Consider the following 13,057-nt stretch of genomic DNA (forward strand, 5'->3'; position numbering starts at 1 on the left):
TTGCCTGTTATCACTGTGATAAAGCCAGCAACGCTGCAGTCTGTGAGCTGCACTAGGCCAGGCACACTTGGACATTTGTGTTGGCTGCTTTTCTTACATACAACTTATTCATAAACATAAAATAATAAGTACATAACCATAAATTGGCTTTTAATCATCAATGGGAACTAGCATTAGCATGTCCACAGTGGTGCAGCTCATGCTCTGCTTATTTTGAGGGTTTGCCACCCCACAGCCCTGCAGGATCTGTTTGTCTCCTCCTGCTTTTCTTTTGCTGTTTTGATACTGGAGAGGTAAAGGGTAAGGCTTTGACTTTTAATGTTTGCAGTTGGTTTTTACCTCATTTCCAGATCCAGGCAGGAAGGTTTTGACTTTGATTGTCTTTCCAGGTGCAGGAAAAGGAGATTCCATCAGACTTCTCATAAATGGATAAACCAGGGCAGCAGATATTCCCCTTCTCCTTTCAACCTCATCCAGGATCTGGTCCATTAATAAGACATATGTGAGAGAGACAGAACATGTCAGCATCACATAGACGTTTGAAGCATCCTTTGACCCACGTGTGCTGAAATACATGGCAGATCTAAATTTATGTCCCCTCTGCCATGTATTTCTTCATTACCATCAATCCATGGGTTTTTTGTTACAAAATGAAGCCTGTTTGCGAATGTTATTAACACAGAGGCAAGGAAGAATTAACAAGTCTGGAAAAGAGGAAGGAGACTCAACATGACTAAAGGGATGTATATATTGTTGGGATTATGCCTGAACAACAGGGTGAGCTGAAGGAGAGAAAGAAGAAGACAAATCCCCACCACAGCCCAGGTCAACATCATATCTCAGTGGTACATCTTGAAATTTATATCAAGGAAAAACTTTCTTCTGCACTTCTTGAGCATCTCTTCCATTTCAACTGAGAGGGCAGGAAAAAGTCAGAAAGCAATGCTGCCACTATGGTAGGAGGACAGAGCCCCTGAAAGGGTCCCAGCAGTGGCTGTCAGATCAATCTGTGCTGAGCTGGAGACCATGAGCTGCCCCTGAAGCACACCCAGCTCTTCATACTGATGCCTGCATTAAGGTCATTTTCTCTTGATGAAACAGCAGGCAATCTAGTCTTGAAATAAGCAGATGGAACTTCTTAAAGATAGAGGAGACTATTATGTTCTTCTCTCTTTGGTCACATGGGGCAACATAAATTAGATCACAGCTAAGTTTTCCCACATTAGACTGAGCATATAGATGATAAAGCTAAAGAAGACAGAAAGCAAGGTTCAAAGCAGTTAGTGGTTTGACCTGCAATGGTGATCCTTTAACCACCACTCCAGAGCAAAAGGCCATACAAGAACTAGTGGGCCTGAGCCAGGCATTTTCTCTTGTTTCTCTTGGAAATGATTTTCACTGAAGCAGAACATGAAAGGACACTTAAGCACAAGCTGGTGACCTGTAAGGAGAGCTGGTGACACCAAATGCCAGCAGAGGCATTCACTGGTGCATAGTTTCCCCTTCCTCCCTGTGACATAATGAAGGCCTAACGAAAGCAAAGCTGGCCCTGTGTACATAACTTGCATTCCAGTCCTTGGAAGTGGCAGATAACCATAAATGAGGCCATGGATTTCACTCTTGATGTAATGTGCAGCACAGCCATCCTCAGCAAACAAAACCAGTGGGAAGCAGCAGTGAAGCAGAGCTGTGCCCCAGGTCCCTTGCTGCTCCTGCACACTGCCAGCACTCAGTTGTGTTCCTGCAGCCACAGGATTGGCCGTTTGATGATTTTGTTTCTGGACTTGGGGTCATGTGTGTGTCATATGCCTGGCTGCAAAGACCTTCACAACGCAAATAAAAGGAGCATTTAAACCAAATAAAAGTTGAACAGAGATCCCAAGAGATAAAATGGTCAGAAACATCTGTTGAAACCATGACCAAATGAACTGGCTGGAAGTTAAAATATCTGTGGTTCTCAAGTCTGTCTCAGCAATAGGTATTACAACAGTGAGTGAGCAGGAAAGGCTTTGTCGAAGACAAAGTTAATGAAAATTATCAGAAATAGGAAGAGAAACATTTTAAACAGAAACAGAGGAATCTTTTTGCTTTTGTGATAAATAATATCCAAGATTTAATATCCCATGGTCTTTCATCATTCACAGTGTAAGGTAGAGACAGCTATTCATTCTATTGAGGGCCAGTTGTCTGACCTTATACCTCAGCTGCAGTGATACTTGGTTGTAAGGAAGATACTTATTTTACTTTTCCTTCTCCCAAATCTTCCTTTGTAAAATAGAGCACTATCAAAATTAGATAAAAACATATTAGCAAACAAAGAGCCTCATGAGTTCTGTCCACACCACGAGTGTGGTGAGCTGGGTGATCCTCCCAGAACAATGCATTCCATTTCACTCCCAGATATCTGTGTTTAGATACATCTTACATCTAAGAGACACTGTTATAAACCCTTGATTTCAGAGCTTTATGAAAGACATCAGAAGCAAAACTGCAATTAACTATTTGCAGCCCAATTGTTGTTCTTCACACAAGGCTTGTGTTAAAGTTTTATCTAGAAAAACTTGAAACCTACTTTAAAGATAATATTCTGTATGAATATTAGATCATATGAACAATAGAAATGCTATGATTTTATTTAACATCAGTGATTTACATGCTCTTTTCTACTTTATTCCTATGAAAACTAGCAGGTAAAATCTGTGAAAGTTTTGAGAGATTTGCCATACCTGAAGTGAAAATCTCTGGCAAATTAAAACACAATTAATTAAAACTGGGCCAATCAAAAGATCATCTGTGCTTTATCCTAGACTCTAGGGTGAAAAAAAAAAAAATTGTCCCTAGTTTTAAGTGTATAGAATTCACATATCAAATAATCTTTTTTCTCAACCTCATCATTCCACAGGGTGTTGGAGCAAAAGTGGTACTGGCCCACCATCCAGACTATGGATGCCAAGAATTACAGCTCAGCACAGAACGGCTGTAGAAAACAATGGAAAAAATTTCGGTCAGCCAGATCATACAGACACCCAGATGTTTTCTGAATCAATTTCTGCCTCAGTCACAGAAGTAATAAGACATTCTTTGATGAACCAAATAATAGGAATGGAATATCCAAAACAGCAACTGTAAAACAGTTATCTCCCATCAAAGGAAGGAATTCTTCCAGCCTGGTTCATCACTGCAGATGTGTGTCAGTAAACAATCAAATTAAAAAGCAATATTAAAAAATATCTCCTTACCTTAGAAAATAAGTCAAAGCACCCCAGGCGGCTGATGACGCAGTAAACTTCAGGTAGGCGTGGGCCTTTTCCATTGGGCTGATAACAGCAAAGAGGAGATGGGAATTACACATCCATATGGAGCCATGAGGAAATACACTTTTCTCCCTGACCACACAGTTGGCCATCATGTGACATCTCTCACTATTTGCTTCTCCAACAAATAGCTGCTCTTGGAAAAGCATCATATTTCTTCCATAAGGCAGGAAACCGAAAGGCGCAGATAGAGCTTCTCCTATTTGGAAATCACAGCCTGTTGTAGCTGCATCCCAGCCTGGCTCCAGCTTGCAGCCATAAAAGCACATGGAACCAGGGCTGTAACTCATGCCTCTGCTATCTCTGTCCCCTGCCCCTGCTGCAGCACAAGGAGTGGGGCCACCCTGGGGCTGTGTGCTGCAGGAGGAGAACTGCAACACCAAGGGAGGCCACGATGGCTTTAGGTCCCCATTCCCTCACTCCATGGTGCTCAAAGAGAGCTCAACCTACAGAAAGGGAGCTCACAACCTAAACAAAGGCAGGCTGCATGAGTAAACCATTAACTTCCTCAGACCAACTCTTTGATAAACATGAAACTCACGTAATTTAAACTGTGGCAAGTGTGAGTCAATAATACAACATCCCTCTTACCCCCTCCCCAAGAGAAACTGTGAAGACCATCCTCTATAACCGTCCTATATAAGATTTATCCTGGAGAAGTAAATGGTACTTCCTCAGCATACTGGACTCTGCTACCCTGCCTATTCCACTTTGTCTCTTGTTGGGCTATACTGGTACTCAACTTCCCCGTGGAGTGTTTGAAATTCACATGCCACAGCAATGACAATCAAGAGAAACTGAGGGCTAGCTGTGCTTTTTAAACCTGAATATTGCACTGTAGACTTGGACAGTCAGCAGGTGCCTGCCTGTTATAATAAAGACCACAAAAAAAATACCAAAGCTAAGTGAATACAGATGAGTCTATTTCTGGATCCAAACCTGCTCACTACACGTCACATCGCTGAAAAAGCAGAGCCCTTTTTTGTCCATATTAGGTATAAAATCCTTTCTAAAGGCACTGAGTGATTATATCAAGCATGTGGGATTTTGGTTAAAATCATTGTGTCAAATCTGCAGGAATGCCGAAGCCATGCCAGGAGCCTTGGACAGCTCCCAACCAAGAGCTGTCTCACTGAGTGCCAGTAAAAACATCACATTCCTGGGTCATCTATAAGACCAGAAACAATAACTGCTTAGCACTTACTCCAAGTTTCTCCTTTATGAAATATCATTGCTTTCAAATGTCTTAAAGGCTACATGTCTGTGGGAGCTGTGATTCTTCCCTTCCTGCTCTCACTGTGTAGGACATCCTTTTTTGTTATTTCAGAGACCTTTTCCTGCAAACAGCACAGCCTCACAGATGCACACACATCAGCTGTAAGAGCAGCAAGCAAAAGCCTTGAGCAGAGCCATTCTGAGGGGCAGAACTTCTCAAATTTACAGCACTGGCAACCCTTCACATAACCTCCCCTCTCAGCCATCAGTTTACATCTCACTTTAGACTGATCTGAAACATCCACTGTGCTTTAGTTTGCTTCTTTCCCAGGCAAACTATCCTATGGGACATGACACTCCTGTCTGGACTCCTCCCTGGTCACTAGGGGACACTGGGGTCTGCCCATCAGGACCAGTCTAACTTCCCCTCTTCCCAAAAGGAAGCTCTCCCACATTGCAGGCTGTGCTCTACAAGGTGGTTGCACAGTCTTGGAGTAATTTTGTCCATCCAAGACTCACTCCTGCACACAAAGAATAGGTCCAGATCAGGACAGCAAAATGCTGAAGTAGCCCAGCTGGGAGGCACCCAAGTGGCTCTGCCTTTGTGCACTGCACTGCTCCTGAAAGAAGAGAGATGGAGGGGATGATGTTTTGGGCTTGATTGCTTTCAATTTGTTTTTGTGGAGCCCAGGATATTTTCAGCCTTAGTCCAGTATCACAAAATGAAAATGCTAATGACTTTTGACGATAACAAGACAGTTGTCTAAAATTATGAACATAAACTGACAAGAACTTGGCTGAGGTGGAAAAGCCAAGCTATACATCTAGGCTGGTCCACACGTGGCTCAGGACAATCTTTTTCATAGTGAGTTTAATCTGAATATTACTGACTAAAGCCCACTCCAAAATCTTTGGCAGGAAAAACAAGAGGCTTTTGCTCCAAAAACTAAGCCTGCCATTTTTCTCTTTCAAATCTCACCTCCCTGTCCATGTGCTTGGATTCCATGGAGCCTTCAAAGATCTCCTCCCTGTCTGTCATAGCACTGAGCTGTGTGAGGAAAGTGGCCTTTGCAAAGCACATGCACTAGCCAGTATATCCAGAAACAGAGATATTCCTTAGCGGTGCCAGGAATCAGAACAATTCCAACACTGGGAGGCTAAAATCAGTTTCTATGGAGGCTCTTGATTCCTTGTTAGGGCTAATCCAAATTCTGACCATGAGAAAACTGTGGGTGTTGTAAATCAAAAAGCACTTCTTAAAGACTTCTTGTTCTGTAAAATATGGACTTTGGGTGGCAGAGCACTCGATGTATGCAGGGCTGTCAAACTGCTTTGGCAAGGGTAGGATGGAAGGGAGCAAGAAGAAAAACGGTTTTCCAATGAGCTTTTTGCAGCTCCATAAACCGTCTGCATCCCACAAAAGTTGTTTTCACACTGTAATGAATGCCCTTCTCCTGCCCCCAGCAAATGCAGGATGTCAGGTTAGTCCCACCTAGCAAGTGCTTTCTGTGTTTTCAGGTACACACTTCACATTTCAGCCATCTGCTCCTCCATGGACTCCTGGGGCTGGCTTGTCTTAGCCTAGAAAAGTGGTGGGGGATCAAATTTTATGTGAGAGGGAGGGGAGGTGTAGGATGAAACAGCCCCTGCAAGGATGCCCAAATCATCTCTGCTGCTGACATGTGCACTCACTAGAAAAGCTGTTGCAGAATTGCCTTGGAGGTATCAAGATGTAACTGGAAAATGTCATGCTATCTACGGAAATGCAGATTGTCTGCTATGGGACAATAGGTTACATTCCATTCTAATCCTGTTCCAAAATGAAACAAAACAATATAAATACATTTAAAGGGGATACTGTACAGGATTTGTAGAACAAACAAAACGTAATTGTCACTGTATCCCTTGAGGTAGTTTTGGCACACAGACCCCAGAAAAGGTCTGGAAGAATCTGAGATCTGAAAGAAAAAAAGTGGAACAGTTTGTTCATATCACAACACGCCAAAGGAGAGCAAGGCTGACAAAACACAATTGTTTCCTAAATGCAGGAATCTGCACAGCAGACCCTGCAGAAGAGCAGCCAGCCACCCTCACAGGATCAGCCAGCCACAGAGCTTTTGCCAGCGAGGCTGCCAAATGCACCAGAAGGTGTGAGACACCTCTTGCTGGGTATTACAAGAACATCCCCCACCAGGACAGCTGAGGAACATTTTCTAAGGAATTAGCCTCACAGCAGTTGGCTTGGCTTAAAGTGGAGCAGTTTATAAGAATTTTAGGGGGGTTTCATGGCACACCCCAGTGAGGCTGTCCCACCATGCACCAACCTTTGCAGAAGACATGAAATTGTTACACTTCCAAACCCTATGGAAAAGGCATTTCAGGTAAATACCCGGATTCCACATTGCTCCTAGCAGGACAGGAGGAGGCTGCAGCACCCAAAAAAAAGATGATCTCTGCCACTTTTGCCTTTTCCACAGGTAGAGGAAATGCTGAGCTGTTTCTCTGCAGCTTCCAAAATCCCCTCTCTTTCTAAAACCCAGTATGGCTCTCAGAAGGGCATGGCTGGATTTGCCCCACAAAGGGCACAGCTGGTGAAGTGCACTGGCATCACTCCTTCCTTTCCTTGGCTGAGGAGGCTGGACCAGTAGGATGGGACGTGTCAGCTTCTCTGTGCCAGGGTTTGGAATCCAGATTAACCTGAATTAAGTGATCACCCAAGGTGGCAGCAGCAGATCTGCTTTATAACAGGCTTTATAATTATTAGATATATTTAGCAAACTTATTTTCCCTTTTTCTTTTTGCTATTTGATTGAGTTTTGCCTTATCCAGCGGAGGATAAAAATCTCCAATGCTGTCTCAAAACACCATTATATAAAAACATGCACTATTGATTTAATTCTGTTCCTGGTATTTCCTAATACACTCAGCCATCTTTTGCACCAGCTGAAAGTCAGTGTTCTATTTTTATGTTGTCCTTAATGTAGGGTGAATTTCACTGAGCTATAAATGAGTAAAAAAAGTCTGTTTCATTGAAAAACTGATTCAACATTCCTGTGTATAAATCTCTTTTATTGTCACTGGTTATTTCAGTCTCAACATGGTCCAGGATCAACCATTTGGCATTTCACATCATCACATTCTGTGCATGATTACAAATGTACTGACATTCTCAGAAAGATAAAAGTCTCAAACCACCTTTACCTGGTAGAGTGAAAACAATCCATAATTTTATTCTAACCAACATTTTCTGAAGTTTTGTTATTTTTTTTCCCAAATAAGACTTTATTATCCTTTTAAATGACAACTCATTAAAAAAAATTGATTTGTACTGCTGCCCTACATCTTGTTATGCTTATTTACAGCAGCAAGGATGAATTCTAGGTGCTTTCCTTGCTCATCCCTGAGTTACCCCCTGACCAGCCCTAGATTTACTGCAGGACAAGCCTTCAGTGACATTTCCTGCCCACACATCAGCCTTGTTGTGGCCCACTGCGACACACTGTTTTATACAGAGTCCCTGTGATGCTACCTATGGCAAACACCACCCTCAGAACTGATAAACAAGCTTTCTGTTATGTTAGCTTAATGAAACTTCTCAGAAATAGAGGAACCACACACAGCAAAACCTCCCAGAGAGAGCATCTGCAGTCTGCACGCCAGGGGCTCTGCCATGGACACAGAGCAGGGGAAGAGCAGGGTCAGGCAGAACCAGTGGTGCAGGACAGAGGGAGCTGTGCCAGTGACAGGGAGCTGCTCTGCTGGAAGCTGCTGAAGGCAGGTGTTCCCTGCCTGAAAAGGTGGGAAATCATGCCAGAAAGGGAAGGGAGGGGAAAGTGCCAGTGTGACTTACTCTCAGAGAGGGGGGACCTATTTACAAACTGCTGTGGACAGTCATTTGGCACACAGGCAGCCAAAGACTCCCGCAGCATCCAATATCCATATAAGCTCCCCAGCCCAGTGTGGGCAACAGCCATGGAACATAGAGGAGCCATGGCTCCCCACCCAGCCACTCACAAACAGCTCCAAACCTATCCAAGAGGTGCAAGGCCAGTGCAGGGACAACCAAGTGCTTTCTGCTCTGCTGCCATCCCATCAGGTGTGCAGGATGGACACCAGAATCCCTCTTTGCATTGTGCTCCACTTCCCTTAACACACTCTGCAAGCCTCTTGAGCAGATTCCTCCCCCTTGATACACACACTGCTGTGCTCTCAGTTTATCAAGTGTCCAGGGATTTTCCAGGTGATGAGACAACACTGTTGGTAGACTCTCCACCTCACCTATTGACCACCCCTGGTCATGGAGACTGAAAATTGTGTGAAAAACCAGACTTCCCACACTGCTGGCACCAGCCTGTTGCATGGCTCTGAGCTGCAGACTGATGACACAGTGCTGGCAGAGTCACTTGAGATGTAAGCAGCTGCCTAAGAGATAAACACTACTCACAAATGTTTAGAAATACTAGCTTTGCCTTTGTTTCCAGTGTTGTAGTATTTCTGATTGTGCTTGAAAGTATGTAACATAAAGAATTTATTAAGTAAGTGCTCACACAAGAAACTTTCCACATTCTCAGGAATTTGCTACAAACCTTGGGAGCTATCTGATTAAAATTCTTATTCCAACTTGATCCCCTTACATCTCCAGATTTCAGAGTGAGAAAACTCTGCTTCCTTTCAAAACCATGAGAGACACCTTCAGTTCAGACTGTTGTTTTGAGATCCTTTTCAAGAGAATTCTGCCCTTTGAAGTGAGGGTGATGTACTCACCAAGAGCCTCCTGCAGTACCCAAAGCGCCGGCTCCCATCCTCCCCAGTCAGCATGAAAGAGAAGGTCTCACTAGGAGAAAGTGAATTGTCCATTGTAGAGATTATAGCAGTACTACAGCATGGCTACAAGGTAGATCACTTAGCAAGGGACACTCATCAAGTGAGAGATGCTACCCACTGGAAGGTCTTCATCATTAGAACACACTCTGTGGAACAATTCTGGCAGCAGTACAGTCAGGGACAACCCAGCTGTCTCATCAGAAGAGATGGCTGCTGAGTGTCAGTGACTGCAGAAGAAATATGAGAATCAGATTTTGAGGGCAGTATTCCAATGCTCCTTTACCTTTAGTTCAATCCTGTCTTTGGACTGAGCTTTGTTCTTAAAGGGAGAACCTTAGATATTCTCTGAGAGTAGAGAAATAACTTTCTAATCCAGAAACAACACAGGTTTCCAAAATCCAACTCATTCTGTGTCTCTGCCTAGGATAAATACCATTTGTGACAGAGCAGTAAAACAACAGCACAGGTAAAGGGATGGGTCTGTGGATTTGTGCATGGGCTGTGAAACATTCCTGACTGCTTTGCAAGTTTTAAATGGTATTATATAAAACACTTCATGGTGCTGAAATGCCAGGGTTTGTATAATTACAGATATCTCTGGGGAGACTTTATTGTGGCCTTTCAATACATAAAAGGGGTTTCTAAGAAAGATGGGAATAGACTTTTCAATAGGGTCTGTAGCAATAGGACATGGGATAATGGTTTTAAACTAAAACTGGGTAGATTCCAACTAGATAAAAGGAAGAAATGCTTTACAGTGAGGGTGGTAAAACACTGGGACATGTTGTCCAGAGAGGTGGTGAATGCCCTGTCCCTGGAAGCATTCAAGGTCAAGCTCAACAGGGCTCTGATCAAGATGAAGGTGTCCCTGCTCGTGGCAGAAAAGGTTGGACTGGATGACCTTTAAAGGTCCCTTCCAACACAAATCATTCCAGAATTCCATCCCTTCTGCCTATCCTGTTACTCTACACCTTTGGATTGACCAGTTCTCACATATCAATGCAGAGGAAAAAAATTATACATTTTTTTGAGGTCACTTTGAAGGAAAAAGAAAATGCAAGCCTGGCTCCCCTTTTCCTTGCCCTTCTCCTGCAGTCATTCATCTCCAATGGAAGGAAGAGAGGACAGAGCACAGCTCCAAGAAAGTTCTCAGGCAGCAATGTTTTGAGCCAAATGAAGGGATAACCTGCAATGTTAGATAAGCACTCTGAAGTAAATGACTAGGGCAGGGGGTGGGCAGGGCCCTGTCCTTTTTAAGATTTATTTTAAGTACTTCCATTTATTCTTTTGAGTTTAGCACTCAGAGGAACCTTCAAGCCTCTTCCCCTCAGCCACACAGGCCTGAGGCAGGCAGAATAGCAAAGAAAAAGAACACACAACTTCAAAAGAAAGAAAAATTAAATACAGCTGCTTGATCACAAAGTGGCCAAGAGTCAAACTGCTGCTTCCTTAATTGGGCATTGACGAGGCTGAGGCTGTTCCAGTGCACTCCAGCACCATCCCAGCACCACTCCATCGTGCAGAGCAGCTCTGGAGCACTCACCTGTTGTACTCAGAGACCGGGAGCCAGTCCTTGGCATCAGGGAAGCAGAACTGCGGGATAGCCTTGAGGCGCTCCTCCGCTTCCCGCATCTGCTTGGTTGGTCTCTCCAGCTGCCGGGAGAACAGAGAGGCTCAGTCAGCTCCTGGTGTCCCTTCCCAGCCCTGCTCAGGGGCAGGGTCACTGAGCAGCTCTGAGAGCCAGGGCACATCTGATTGTCCTGTAGTTGTGCTTGGCAGAGAGAGACACGACTCCAGGACAGGCTTATAGGTGCTTGTACAAAAGACATAATCACTGCTGGGGTTTTACATTTTTTCAACTGTCTGAAACTCCCTTGTTGTATGATAGCCACTTAAAACACAGCCCTAACTCAAATACCTTTCTGCTACAAGAGCACAAGAGAAATGCCAGAGATCAGCAAAAGTCTTTCCATTGACTTCAGTGAGTTTTGGAACAAATCCTAATAATAGCCAAAATGAGTTAAAAGTGAAATATTTAGAAACTGAATTTAAACAGTGTTTAAAGCATCCACCATCAGGCCAAATTCTCCAGCTCTGGAAAAGATAAATTTGAAAACAGGGAAAGCTTTCAGTTACCTTCTCTATGCCCTTTGCTTCGTAACAATTCTGAAAGCTCCATTTAAGAACTGGATTTCTATTCATTTTTCCATTTATTCACCTTACTGATCTTAGAATGAGGTGTAAATAGGAATTTTTCTTTTACCTTGGGAAACTGGTATGTCACTTCTGGGAGGTAAGTGTTTTTAGAGGGCTTCTTTTTCAGGGACACTACCACAAAATACTCAAATAATTCCCGCTCCTGCCACTCAATCAGCTCCAGTTCCAGGGTTCGATAGCTTGGAGCCCTCTTCAGCATTGACTGGATGTGCATCAGGCGCTGGGTGTGAGCTGGCATTTACAAAGACAAGGGAATAAAAAAAGAGACAGATCATTACCTGAGACTGTAATGTGTTTGTGTAAGCCACAGCCATTCACAAAGCACTTTCAATTTGCCAGAGTATTATTCCAAGCATACTCTCCTTTCAAAACCAAACCTTCTAGTTAGCAAACCTGTAGTCTCCCTCACTAATTGCACCCATAAATCAAAACTCTCTCCAAGTACTGAAGTTATGCAACACTCGGTCTGAAATGATTTGCAGTTCATAACTGCTACTCTGGCAAAGGTCTGGCTTTTCTTCACACATAAGACTGGATTAAAAACCCTTATGTGGTTGTGCAAATGCACTGGGGCCTCCAGGGTGACACATCTGGCTCACCCTAGTGACAAAGTTCCGTGCCCTGTCCCTACACAGCACAGCTTTTTGCTACAAACCACATAAGGCAAGCCATGGAATAAACTTCAGGGAAGAGGGACAGGGAGGAAAGGAAAGATATGCCAATTGCCTGCTGTGGGTTGCTTTGTTAGTGCTAATTCAGTTCAGGGATGATCTTAGATTCATGGTCATTCATGAAGGCAAAGATGTGCCTTGATCCAGTGCCTTGCTGCTTGACATCTATGGAGGACTGGTCATGAACATCACTACCAGTTCTGTTACACCAAAAAAAAACAAGATCAGCTCAGCAAAAGCAGTTCCCTGCATGCTCTTCCCCAGCTCTTCACACAAGGATCTCTGGGCAATGGCAAAGGAACTGTTAGCAGCGCACCTCAAACCCTTCAGGCTCTACTCACTGCCACTGCCCACAGCTTCCAAAGGCTGACTGTCTCTTGTGACAGGGAAATTAGGTGTCATAAGCACTTAGGGAAAGCCTTTGATGACCAGCCCTCACACATCTGGTTCAACAGAAAAATTAACAATTATTTTGATAAAGCACTTGGGTCTCGATGTGACTGCACAACTGGGGAAGTTAATCCCCAGAACAACCTGCCTGCTCCTGCCTAGAGGCAGCCTCACACTGCAGGCCACTGCTCCACGTTTGCTGGGGGGAAACCAAAGAGGCCACCCCAGCAGACGGGCACCCAGTGAGTCCTGTCATGCTCCACATGACAGGGGGTCTTCAGCTCAGCGTGCCCTGAGAGCATCAATGTAAACACAAAGTCACTCAGGAGCAGTTGGCTAGAGAGACATCAGAATGAAGATCCCGTGTTCCACAGCAATGGGGGAAAAGCCTCCCAGGTTCCAGGGAGATCAGAATATCCCCCCAGT

General features: G+C 44.0%; 1 protein-coding gene across 9 annotated transcripts in view; it reads right to left on the reverse strand.

Annotated features, from left to right (window-relative positions):
- Nucleotides 1–13,057, reverse strand: part of DENND2B (DENN domain containing 2B) — a 153,364-nt gene that overhangs the window by 25,487 nt on the left and 114,820 nt on the right. For all 9 annotated transcript variants that reach the window (XR_005954877.1, XR_005954876.1, XR_005954875.1 and 6 more), the window contains 5 exons: nucleotides 11,617–11,801; nucleotides 10,897–11,006; nucleotides 9,294–9,363; nucleotides 3,240–3,317; nucleotides 340–480 (listed from right to left, as the gene is read on the reverse strand). Coding sequence is in view for 5 of the 9 variants with exons in the window: in XM_041464639.1 (XP_041320573.1) it covers nucleotides 340–480; nucleotides 3,240–3,317; nucleotides 9,294–9,363; nucleotides 10,897–11,006; nucleotides 11,617–11,801 (584 nt within the window). In the remaining 4 variants the exon portion in view is untranslated. The remainder of the gene's footprint in view (nucleotides 1–339; nucleotides 481–3,239; nucleotides 3,318–9,293; nucleotides 9,364–10,896; nucleotides 11,007–11,616; nucleotides 11,802–13,057) is intronic.

Source organism: Pyrgilauda ruficollis, unplaced genomic scaffold (assembly GCF_017590135.1).
Source record: "Pyrgilauda ruficollis isolate IOZ18807 unplaced genomic scaffold, ASM1759013v1 scaffold182, whole genome shotgun sequence".
NCBI lineage: Eukaryota > Metazoa > Chordata > Aves > Passeriformes > Passeridae > Pyrgilauda > Pyrgilauda ruficollis.